At 32.6% G+C, this 12765-nt stretch overlaps 3 protein-coding genes across 4 annotated transcripts in view; 2 read left to right on the forward strand and 1 right to left on the reverse strand.

Moving 5' to 3' along the window:
* Nucleotides 1-1394: 1394 nt before the first annotated feature.
* Oseg6 (intraflagellar transport protein Oseg6) lies at nt 1395-8077 on the forward strand. The gene is made up of 10 exons (XM_065511698.1): nt 1395-1797; nt 1861-2583; nt 2644-2887; nt 4623-4988; nt 5048-5624; nt 5678-5960; nt 6019-6193; nt 6253-7336; nt 7405-7774; nt 7844-8077. The coding sequence occupies exons 1-10, from the start codon at nt 1625-1627 to the stop codon at nt 7947-7949; spliced, it is 4101 nt and encodes a 1366-aa protein (XP_065367770.1). The 5' UTR covers nt 1395-1624; the 3' UTR covers nt 7950-8077.
* Nucleotides 8078-8906: 829 nt separating this feature from the next.
* On the reverse strand, nt 8907-9737 carry LOC135960851 (ATP synthase subunit s, mitochondrial). The gene has a single exon (XM_065512250.1). The coding sequence runs from the start codon at nt 9676-9678 to the stop codon at nt 9061-9063; it is 618 nt and encodes a 205-aa protein (XP_065368322.1). The 5' UTR covers nt 9679-9737; the 3' UTR covers nt 8907-9060.
* Nucleotides 9738-11341: 1604 nt separating this feature from the next.
* lbk (lambik) overlaps nt 11342-12765 on the forward strand; it is a 79775-nt gene continuing 78351 nt past the window's right edge. Inside the window, exon 1 of one of the 2 annotated variants that reach the window (XM_065514338.1) lies at nt 11342-11613. The gene's annotated coding sequence lies outside the window, so the exon portion shown is untranslated. Of the gene's footprint in view, nt 11742-12765 lie in introns of both variants that reach the window. The other variant, XM_065514340.1, reaches the window with a different exon arrangement.

The raw sequence follows: 12765 nt of genomic DNA on the forward strand, positions 1-12765 counted from the left end.
GCTTAACTAGTAGAGCTCTTGAAGAGTTATCAGGGGAATAGGCTGGCTATTTAAAGGATTATACGTTTAATCCAAATCTGTAACCACTTTTCCCTCTTTATGCAGATTTGGATTTTTCTTTTTGTTACTGCTTTTGCTATCTCTAAGATACTACTTTTCGGCATTAATTTCTATAAATAAATTGAAAAAGATGTCGCAATAACCGAAATGTGTTTTGTTACATTTGTGTTGAATACACAGTCAAAAAGTGTAGAAAATATCGTTTTGCCTCCATTACTCATCAAATTGGGACTTATGAAGCACTACGTGAAGGCATTTGATAAAACGGTCCATGATTTGCCTTTCTTTGAAGAAAGTTTCCAGGTTTGAGTACAGAAGAACTAAAAGCTGTTATTTTTGATGGCCCACAACTAAGACTTTTAATGAAAGACAACGATTTCATACATTCAATGAATGATTTAGAAGCCACGACTTGGAAATCTTTTGCTACCGTTGTGAAAAATTTCAGAAGGCTGAAAATTACAATTTAGTCATTTAGACAAGTTTCTGAAAGAACAAGGGGAACATTTCCATCAATATTTAAAAGTGATGGAAGATATGTAGATACGAGTGCCAAGGTAGCTGCTTTTACCTTTTAAAATCGGTGTTTTATTTCCTTTAAATAAACCGTATTATTTTTATAGCAGTTGTTTGTTCCAGAAGTTTCTTGAACTTTAGCAAGAAGTTTCTCGTTGTTAGCCTTAGATATTTCTTGAACTTTTCTAGAACAGATTCATATTTTGGGCCGATCCATATAAAAGCTGGTAGAAAGATTTATGTTCATGTAAAACATGTTTATGTCAAATTTCATCACGATTATTACAAGACAATTATTAATGATCAAGTCACATTCTGAAGGGAACTTTTATGGGGACTAGGAACAAATGTTGCCCGATTTTCGAGTACCTAGAACAAATTTGTGCAATATTTGTGGAATATTCCAGCCAGCTAGATCCTTTAGTTTGGACCCCATCGTCTAAGAATCTAATGAGGACTCAAAATATACGAATGTGGGTCTGCGTCAAATATTTAAATGTGTTACAAACGGAATGAGAAAATAAATATACCCGCCATCTTTTTTGATGGTAGTCGGTAACGCACTGCTGCTTTTTTTGTCTACAAATCCTCTTCGTGGTAATTTATTCATAATTTAAAAAACAGAAAATTCGATTTTTTTTAAAAAAATCTTCACAACTACCGTTGACAGTGTAGCAACGGCCATAAAATAAATTTAGTACTAATTTTAACTGCTCTTAAGTACAACCCTTCAGGAAATATAACAGTGATGCCAGTTCAACAATTTAGAGCAAAATGGCAACGCTGTAGCCAGCTGTTGTTATGGAAACGCAAACAAAACAAAACACCGCAAAAAAACAATTATAGATTTTTTCCTCTTGGAATTTATTATGAAGCATTTTCTTAAATATTTTCCAACCAACAGCAATGAAGAAGATCTACGCATAAAAACTTGTATGGATGAAAGTGTATTTTGTATATGGGCAATTTAGTGCAATAGGAAATCGTAGAATTAAGAAGAAAAGACACAACAAAGAAAATATAGTGTAACGCATAAAAGGCTCGAAGAATGTCTTTCGAGAAAGTGCTGTACAAATACGAAGAACCTCATGGACCCGGAGATGTGTATTTTATATGGCAAAAGGGCTCGCAAGGAGCTCTATTGGCCACAACAGGATCTGATGGTACGGTAGCGGTTTTCAATAGACAGGGACAAATGTTGGAGCGAATAATGCTGCCAGGGTAAGTTAATTAAAATTGTAGAAATTATTTTTCCGTAATGAATAATTAATTTCTTATTTTTAGTTTGTGCTCTGGTTTTGCCTGGGACAATGAAGGCGAAATTTTGGGCATAATTACTGCCTCTTCTCCGGTCATAACACTATGGAATGCCACAACTCAACAGAAACATTCCGTAGAATCTGGTTTAAGAGACCCCTTGTCTTGTATTATATGGTCGAAACAGGAACAAATCATGGCTGTTGGCACTGCCAGAGGTAATTTGGCCATTTATAATCATAAATCAAACAAAAGAATTCCTGTATTGGGTAAACATTCCAAGCGCATTAATTGTGGAGCCTGGTCAGCACAAAACCTTTTAGCTCTGGGCTCGGATGACAAAACATTTTCGCTGAGCAATGAAGAGGGTGATTCCATGAGAGTTGTACAGCTAAGAGATGTACCCAGTGACATGTATTTTGCTGAGATGGCCAATGAGGATCGAATAAATGGCGACAACGCCATTAGCATGATTATAGGCAAACGTACCTTGTATTTATATTATTTACCGGAACCGGATACGCCCACAGAATTGGGTTTTCAAAGTCGTTATGGCTCGCTGCTGCAACACAAATGGTTTGGTGATGGCTATATACTGTTGGGTTTCTCCAATGGTCATGTCGTGGCCATCTCTACACATCCCAAAGATATTGGCCAAGAATTATGGCAAGTGAAAAATCACAAAGAGTTGCTTACAGGTCTGGCTTATTGTCCATCTTTGGAAATTGTGGCCTCTTGTGGTGATGACAAGTAAGTTGGAGTGACTATCTATCTTTTTAACTCTTAAAACTTACTTATTATTTTTTTCAGCATTAAAATTCATTCTATTACAAATTTACATGAGACGGAAAAAATTATTAACGTACCCGATCATTCGGGAGTACAAATGATTGATTGGTCTGCCGATGGCCAATTAATGTCGGTTACCACTATGACTGGCTCAGTATTCATTTATGTTACTAAGCTGCCTAGCCTGTATGCAGTATCGGCACCTAGAATTGCTATTTTAAGCAGTTTAGCGGAAGTTTCGATTTATGTTTATTCACCCGATAAGGTTTGTCAAGTTCTCATTACCATTTAGAGCAGAGATTCATTGATTGCTTCAAAAGAGGCTTTCTGTAGAAACATTTTCTATATCTATACATACATTGTCCTTTTAAAATACAGTTTTTCTTTACAAAAATCGTCCTTTTCAAAGACATTTTTTCTATAGAAAAATTACAGTTTTTCTTGTCCTTTTCAATGACAGTTTTTCTATATGTCATTGAAAAGGACAATTTTTCAATAGAAAAACTTTCATCAGTTTTTCTATAGAAAAATTTTTTTATAGAAAAATTGTCCATTTCAATGACAGTTTTTCTATAAAAAATTGTCCATTTGAATGACAGTTTTTCTATAGAAAAATTGTCCATTTCAATGACAGTTTTTCTATAGAAAAATTGTCCATTTCAATGACAGTTTTTCTATAGAAAAATTGTCCATTTCAATGACAGTTTTTCTATAGAAAAATTGTCCATTTGAATGACAGTTTTTCTATAGAAAAATTGTCCATTTGAATGACAGTTTTTCTATAGAAAAATTGTCCATTTGAATGACAGTTTTTCTATAGAAAAATTGTCCATTTGAATGACAGTTTTTCTATAGAAAAATTGTCCATTTGAATGACAGTTTTTCTATAGAAAAATTGTCCATTTGAATGACAGTTTTTCTATAGAAAAATTGTCCATTTGAATGACAGTTTTTCTATAGAAAAATTGTCCATTTGAATGACAGTTTTTCTATAGAAAAATTGTCCATTTGAATGACAGTTTTTCTATAGAAAAATTGTCCATTTGAATGACAGTTTTTCTATAGAAAAATTGTCCATTTGAATGACAGTTTTTCTATAGAAAAATTGTCCATTTGAATGACAGTTTTTCTATAGAAAAATTGTCCATTTGAATGACAGTTTTTCTATAGAAAAATTGTCCATTTGAATGACAGTTTTTCTATAGAAAAATTGTCCATTTGAATGACAGTTTTTCTATAGAAAAATTGTCCATTTGAATGACAGTTTTTCTATAGAAAAATTGTCCATTTGAATGACAGTTTTTCTATAGAAAAATTGTCCATTTGAATGACAGTTTTTCTATAGAAAAATTGTCCATTTCAATGACATTTTCTATAGAAAAATTGTCCATTTGAATGACAGTTTTTCTATAGAAAAATTGTCCATTTAAATGACAGTTTTCCTATAGAAAAATTGTCCATTTCAATGACAGTTTTTCTATAGAAAAATTGTCCATTTCAATGACAGTTTTTCTATAGAAAAATTGTCCATTTCAATGACAGTTTTTCTATAGAAAAATTGTCCATTTCAATGACAGTTTTTCTATAGTAAATTGTCCATTTCAATGACAGTTTTTCTATAGAAAAATTGTCCATTTCCATGACAGTTTTTCTATAGAAAAATTGTCCATTTCAATGACAGTTTTTCTATAGAAAAATTGTCCATTTCAATGACAGTTTTTCTATAGAAAAATTGTCCATTTCAATGACAGTTTTTCTATAGAAAGATTGTCCATTTCAATGACAGTTTTTCTATAGAAAAATGACAGTTTTTCTATAGAAAAATTTTCCATTTCAATGACAGTTTTTCTATAGAAAAATTGTCCATTTCAATGACAGTTTTTCTATAGAAAAATTGTCCATTTCAATGACAGTTTTTCTATAGAAAAATTCTCGTTTCCGAAGACAGTATTTCTATTGTTCATAGTCGAGGACTGTTCTTATCAATTTCTCTATTTTAGTCTAAACCACTGCCCTATCGTCAAACTCTGGAAACCGAACCAAATGTTCTTGCAATTGGTCCATATCATCTGGCATCTTGTGTCGACCGTCATGTGTGGTTTTATGATTTGGGTAAAAGTTTAGGAGATCAACCCGAACCATTGAGCGAAAGAGATTTTTCACAAACCGTAGAAGACATTAAACTAAATGCGGATTATTGTGCCGTATTATGCCCACCACAATTAATGTTGCAAGCGATTGTAACGGACAATCCCAACGTAAAAGACAAATTAATGCAAATGTTTCCCAATGCAGTTCCAACATTAAATGATGCTGTTATAACATGCTTTGGACTGACGCAGGAATATCTAATATTTGCCACAGATGTAAGAATTTGTTTAAACCTACACAAAATGTATATTTTTATTTGTATTTTTATGTATAGATTGGTCATTTGGTGTATTTCTCGCTGGAGAAATGGGAGATCTGCACAATGTATCGCCATAATATGGGTCTGACAAAAATGTTCACCGACAACGAGGGCACAAAATTAATATTCATAGATGATCATGGCCAGGGTTATGTTTTCTTGCCCGCTTTGGAGGAAGCTATTCTAATTGCAGATTTTCCCAAGAACTGTTTGGTTTGTTTGTGGGATTTGGCCCAGCCCAATCATTTTATCAGTTACGATGGCAAATTGGTTTATACTCATGTGTTTGTGCGCTACTCAGTTTATGGCAGACACACTTTAAAGGCGGGCGAAACAAAATTAAATGCATCCCAAATACCTGTAATGTTATGCGAAGGTGAAATGGTTTTACACATTGATGGTGGCCAATATGCTACACAGTCTTTGGCCACCCATTTGGTGTTGCCCGGCACTAGTCAAAATGGTAATCTTAAGAACTTTCTGAACTTACGGAAATACTCAGAGGCTTTTAAGATATGCGAAAGAATCAATTTGAAAGGATCTTGGCTGGAATTTGCCGAACAGGCTTTGGCGGATCTGGAACCCACAATAGGTAATTCTAGTTGGAACATTTTGTTGAATCATTCTTACTTGTTCTCATTTTAGCTTTAAGAGCTTTTCGCAAAATAGGTGATGTTGCCATGGTCAATGTGTTGGAAGATATACGCTACTTAGAGGATGTCTATTTAATAAGTGGTTTTTGTTGTCTCTTGCTGCAGAAATACGAAGAAGCCAAAGAATTTTTCTTAAAAGGCTCCTATACCAAAGATGCCCTGGATATATGCCGCGATCTATTGCAATGGGAACAGGCTTTGTTGTTGGCTCATAAATACGAACCCAATGAAGTGCCATTTATAGCACGTGAATATGCTCAACAGCTGGAATTTAAGTAAGTTTTGAATGATGCGCTTGAATTCTGTCTCACAATTGATTTATTTTTCTTTTAGTGGCAATTACGCAGATGCCTTATATCACTACGAAAAAGGCTATAAAGAAGATTTGATAGATAATACCGAAATACAGCAATTAGTTAATAGCTCACCGGAGTATGAAGAGCATGTGCGTCTGTGTAAAATGGGCATTGCCAGGACATCCATACGAGCTGGAGATTTTAGAAGAGGAGTGAGTTTTATTCAGCCACCATAAATAGTTAAAATCTTAATTTAACATTTTCATTAAAGATTCAATATGCCGTGGAACTGAATGACAAACAGTTGCTGTATGATTGTGCTGAACTTTTAGCCACTGTGGGTCACATAACTGAGGCGGCTGGTCTCTATGAACGCGGGGAATTTTACGATGAGGCTTGTTCTCATTACATTTCGTTGAAAATGTGGAATAAGGCCAATCAAATTTTACCAAATGTAAAATCTACCAAATTACATGCTTTATATGCAAAAGCCAAAGAATCGGATGGTCAATTTGAAGAGGCTATAAATAGTTATCGCATAGCTGGCGATTTGGATGCCTGTGTGCGGATTTATCTCGATCATTTGTCTGATCCTCATGCGGCATCAGAAATTGTCTTAGAATCACGTTCCATGGAAAGTGCCAAACTGTTGGCCAAGTTTTATCAGAAAATCGGTGATATAGAACAGGCTTTACAATTTTTGGTCTTGTGTGGCTGTGTGGAAGAGGCTTTCTCGCTGGCCCAGCGTCACAATAAACTCAAGAGACATGGTGAGCTGTTGGAGCGTTATGAAAATGCTAAATCTAGTGATTATTTGGCATTGGCTCAGTATTTTGAAGGTGAAAAGTATACGCTGCTAGCGGGAAAGTATTATTTTTTGGCCCGCGAATTTACAAAGGCATTAAGATTTCTGTTAAAGGCTTCCGCCTTTAGTAATGAAGAATCTCAGGCCTTGTCCATGGCCATTGACTGTGTGGCCACTTCGAATAATGAGCAATTGGCTACACAGTTAATAGAGTTTTTATTGGGCGAAGTGGATGGTTCTCCCAAAGATCCGCGCTATTTATTTAGGCTGTATATGGCTCGTAGGCACTATAAAGATGCAGCCAAGACGGCCGTTATCATAGCCAATCAGGAACAATTGTCTGGAAACTATAAAGCCGCCAGAGATTTATTATATTCCATGTACCAAGAACTAAGGCGTAACAATCTGTCGGTAACCGCCGAAATGAGACATAATTTGATATTATTACATCGTTATACACTGGTGAGGATACATGTAAAGCTGGGTAATCATTTGATGGCTGCTAAGCTACTGGTGCAAGTTGCCGCCAATATATCACAATTTCCATTGCGTAAGTTTACAGCCTGATCGTAAGACAATTTTTGTTTTAATTTGTTTTTTTTTTGTTTAATCATGTAGATATCGTTCCCATATTAACCTCCACCGTTATCGAATGCCATCGTTCAGGTTTAAAAAAATCAGCCTTTATGTATGCCTCCATGTTAATGCGTCCCGAGTATCGCAATAGTCTTGATGCCCGTTACTCGAAAAAGATTGAATCGATTGTGCGCAAGGCTCCCAAAGGTATTAAAAACTTCCGTGATGAAATCGATGATGAGACCATGGAATGTCCTATTTGTGATACAAATCTGCCCAATATGGAGGTTACTTGTTATAGTTGTAAGACAACCCTACCCATATGCATTGCCACCGGCCAGCATATAATCAAACAACATATGACTTCTTGTCCTTCGTGTGATTTTCCCTGTTTTAGGGCAGAAATGGAAAAGTAGGTTTTTGGGTAAATTCTTAAGTTTATTTGAAAATAATTTGTATTTTTTTATTTCGATTATAACAGTATTTTGTCTGAGCTTAATGAGTGCCCGATGTGTGAAGAAAATGTGGATCCCCAAAATCTTCTTGATGTTGAGGATATACGCCCCTACATTTTGGCATCTTCTTAGTGAAATTAATGTCAATTTTTATCTCAATTTTTAGAATTTAAGTATTTATTATATTTTGCGCGTATTTCTTTGTTTAAGCTAATTCAATTGACACCAAATATAATTTAAGTATAGCAATTTTACTTTAATATGTTTAAAAACTTATTTTACAGAGTAGTTTGGGAAAATTAAAACAGCCAATAAGCTTTTTGGCGATACTGTATAGATCTTTGGTTCTATGTTCAGCTAAAGCTATTTAAGCATCCGAAGCACGTTGATTATACCACCCTCTTCTGATTTTGGGCGCTACGTTTAACCAACTTATCGTGTTATGATCAGGTTTGTTTTAGCGAGGACATTTCACTCCAGGGGGTTATGTAATTCGATTCGAAACGAAACACTTTCGAAATGCAATTTATAAAGCGTACAAATTCGAACGAATTTCTTTTGGAAAGGAATTACATAAAGTTCCCCATGGTTCTGGCTACTTTTAATTTATCATTGAAATGTTTTCTTTCCAGAATGAGGTTCTTTCCATCTAAGTGTTAAAATCTCTCAGTACTTTTTAATGAAAATGAAGTTGTGTTTTCCTGACCCCATGTTTGTTTTAGCGAGGACATTTCACTCCAGGGGGATTATTATGTAATTCCAAACGAATTTCTTTTCGAGATGAATTACATTTTTATATTTAAAATGTTTTCTTTCCAGAATGAGGTTCTTTCCATCTAAGTGTTAAAATCTCTCAGTATTTTTTAATGGAAATGAAGTTGTGTTTTCCTGACTTTTAGGAATATAATTTGTGCTATAATTTTTATATGCCACAGATCTTTCCAGGGAAACTGCAATTTACTTCATTTTTTTAACTTTATTACATTGTTATGAATTTAGAGTTAGAGAACAGACTAGGCCAAATTCCATTTTAATTTTCCACCGCTGACCTTTACCTTATTTATAAATTGTCTACTATGAGAATAAAAATTAGTAAGCATTATTTTTCGGTTTTATTGTATCGTATTTCGTTTTTTTCTTGACATACCCTCAAAAATAGGATAAAAGTTTATACATATAAATAAATTAATGATGATTCACAACGCATAACATACATATTTTTACCCATACTCAATGGATAATCTTATTTTATCTCCATATGACAATTTGGTAGCTTTGCCTTCAAATTTTCTCCGACCTTTGCCAAATCCTTTACATAACGCATTTCGAATAACTTTAGCAATTCCAAATTTGACAGTTCTCCAATAACCATGAGACCCTCATCGCTGATATTATCACAAGCAGATATCTGTAAATCTTTTAAAGTTTTCTTAAGATGCACCAGGCCTTGTAAACCATCCGATTCTAAATGTTTACACTTATGCAATATGACGGTATCAATCGAATTGCAACCCTTAAAATGGTCCAAACCAATTTTCATTATGGACGAGTTGCTAGCATCAATAACCTTTATTTTGAAATGATTATTTTCGGGTGGCAGTGTATTGTAGTTGTGCAGCCGACGACCAGGAGAGTCCACGGTGCTTATAGCACCACCATTTTTTATGACCCACTCTGCACATAGGCGATCTGGACCAACTTTCAGCTGTCGATCTGTGTCCACACGGTTGAATGCAATGGCCACATAACCCCACAATGATTTTCTTGATAAATCCGCAGTTGCCGGCAACTTTTGTCCATTTGTTGCAATATTTTGAAGAATTCTACTGCGTATGTTGGAAATTTTTTGCAAAATTGCCATTTTATATATGTAATTTAAATATTTCTATATATTTCCAGATTTCGCAAACTCAGCTAAAACGCAGCTATAATTGAATAAACAGTTTTCGCCAAAAATTTGTTTTTGCTAATTTTAGAAGTAAACAAATGTCAGCTGTTTAGAATTTTAGTACTTTTTGAGTGGCAAGTTAACAAAAAAAACATTTGTTGTTGATAATACAGTAAATCATGAAAGGTAATACGGTGCATTTTATGAAAAAGGTACACATCGTAATAAGAGCCCAACTACGGGCGACTCTCTGCAATCAAGGAACGATATTTTTGTTTGCAATTCCGCAATTTCAAATAAAATCATGATGTCTGATTAAATATGAAATTAAAGTTAAACTTCTGTTAAACTAATTTTTGTATGAAAACTGTCAGTTTATTGTGAAGCCTAGTAACTGGAAACTCGTATGAATTTATAAATGAATGCTCTGATTTTCTAAGTCATTATTAAATATTCATGTGTTCTGTTTAATTTCATAAAACGGAACTAAACGTTCCCAAGCGCTTCAAATATCAAAATCAAAGGTTAAGAATTTTTATTCGTTACAATTAATTTTCCATGGATTTTTTAATAAAATAAGATTTATATTTGTATATGCTTACCTTTTAAAAACGGTGGTTAAAACAACAATTAAAATAGTCACTCTCTTTAAATACACACACTTTATAATACTCTGGTAATACAGTTAATGTTAAATATAACAGCGCTCACGACATACTGACTGCTCTGCAACTCGCTGTTACTATTTACACATTATCATGTTCTAATAGTTTCATGAATTTTCTAACGGACAAAAATAGAAAGTTATATTTCCACAATGATCTCCTAGAGCTTTTAGGAGCTATAATGTTACCAACTTAAACAGTCAATGTTGTCATACTTACAAACAATGTTAATTACTTTGTGTTATCAACATTGTTGATACAAGATGTTTCTACTTATGGAAATGTTTATAAACATGATGAATGTTGCAAGCAGTAGTTGCAGACTTTAAATTCAATTTGATAGTGCAATTTCGTAACAATATTAATATATACCATTTCTTTTGATTTCAAATTCTATTTTTTGTTTTAATATTAAAAAATAATTTATACATCAATTCTTACATTGACAAACCGGCTAAAAATCGGATTTTTATAGAAAGGTGTGTTTAATATCCAGCCAATTGACTTTATTTATTAAACGATTTTAATGTATTAAGGTTTAAATTTGGCGTAACCTGGAGGACCAATTTTCACTCCAGCTAATTGGGTGGATATTAAAAATAAAAACCTTTTATATGTGCTTGTTTCAATTTAAAGTTCTCCGCCTTTATAAGCTGTTTTGCTGAATTTGATTTAAACGGAAATTAAAATTTCTAACCGAAAATCTCAAATTGTCAATAAAACAAAATTATTTAATTATTTAGCGAAAAACTAGCTACTCTGATTTACCAGATTTTGAAATATATGTAATTTTTAAATATAGTACATTTTTAAGACAAATATAAGTACAATTTCCATGGTACATTTTATTATATTTGTAAATCCCTTGCCATCTACTACTTAGTACCACAAATAACAACGCTGTCATAATATGGGAACAGTTTTTTTTATTGTTTTTCTTATTTTCCTTTTCTTTCTTTATTCGTGTCTAATTTGTGCTCATAATAGCAAGTTTATGTGTATAACGCGGCGGGTTGTGACAATTTATAAAAAATTTGTATTCAATTAAAACCAAAATCTGCTAAGAAAAAATAAATTAAACTATAGAAGTTATTAAGAAATATGAATAAATAAACAAATAATTGTTATAAAATTCTATGAATAACAAGAAAACCAAGTGAAAAACAAAAAAATTAAACTATAAAAAAGAATGAAAAAAACAAAATATTTAAATGAAATTAATATAAATACAAAACAATTTATGGTAAATAAACAAAATCAGTGCAAAAGTGTATCTTATAATAATTAAGAAATATGTTAAAGTAAATATTAAATAATAATACAATATTCCAATTGTATTTAAAAAAAGTCTGCCTGCCTGCCCAATTTATTGTAAATCTTTTTTTTTATTATTCCTTCATTTCCTTAACTTCGTGTGTTGTTATTTTTATACGTAGTTTTAATGGTCTTTCTTTAATTTTTATTTTCGTATTTAGTTTTTTCTATTGTTAAGCTAGTGTGTGTGCGCTCGAGTGTATGTTTTTTGTTGTAAGAAAAACTCCTAAAAGGAAAATATTAAGAAAAAAATACCCATATAAAAAAGCATCATCAACTTGTAAACACCCTTCAATTCAAATCTGTTTTTGTTTATATGATTTATCCATGCTAGGAATACACATGCATGCATATGTAAATAAAAAGAAAGAAAAAACACTATGAATGTGTGTGTAAGTGCGTGTGGTTGAGTGTGGGTCGTGTAAGTGGACGTGTGAGTGATTTTTCCTATTGAAAATTTGTATTGTGCTATTCTCTAATGTGACACCGGGATGAAAAAGTTGGTACAATTGGATTTTGTTTTGGTACAATTTAAACTTAAAATAGTACTAAACAATGAGAAGTTTTAATTTCTTAATATATCGTCCCCTTAATAAAACAATAGTGTATAATTTTTTTTGCCATTTCGAAATAATTGAGTTTAAAATTTTTTTTGTTAGTAGACATCTAGAACAAAAGTAATATTTCAATCGATCTTTTGGCCCACTTTGTGTAAGTAGAATTTCACCAAATTTTGACCACTTATAGAATTAGTTATGTAGATTCTTATTATGCAATAAAATATTTTAAAAGTTTAGTTGATAGGTATATACTTTTAAAGTTAATCTTTCTGCAAGAGGTAACTTAAAAGCAGAAAATATTTAAAGATAGAAAATGAAACGGACAAAATTAAAGCACCCCTTCATGGATATAATATAAATAAATTTTTAATTAATAATTTGTTGCAAATCGTTTGTTTTGGATGACACAAGCACATGTCTTACGCATAGAATAATTAAGGTTTTTATGAAAACTATCGATCCTCATTTCAAAATTTTCACGATTTATTTTCATATTAACAATCACCCACAAGTTTTCAATA

The sequence above is a fragment of the Calliphora vicina genome, chromosome 5, assembly GCF_958450345.1.
Source record: "Calliphora vicina chromosome 5, idCalVici1.1, whole genome shotgun sequence".
NCBI lineage: Eukaryota > Metazoa > Arthropoda > Insecta > Diptera > Calliphoridae > Calliphora > Calliphora vicina.

What these genes read in the sequence shown, in the direction of transcription:
- Oseg6 (XM_065511698.1), top strand. Translation starts at nt 1,625, where the DNA reads ATGTCTTTCGAGAAAGTGCTGTACAAATACGAAGAACCTCATGGACCC. An exon ending in ATCTAATATTTGCCACAGAT is followed by an intron (nt 4,989 to 5,047) that starts GTAAGAATTTGT and finishes TTTTATGTATAG; the next exon opens with ATTGGTCATTTGGTGTATTT. An exon ending in TATATCACAATTTCCATTGC is followed by an intron (nt 7,337 to 7,404) that starts GTAAGTTTACAG and finishes TTAATCATGTAG; the next exon opens with ATATCGTTCCCATATTAACC.
- LOC135960851 (XM_065512250.1), bottom strand. Translation starts at nt 9,678, where the DNA reads ATGGCAATTTTGCAAAAAATTTCCAACATACGCAGTAGAATTCTTCAA.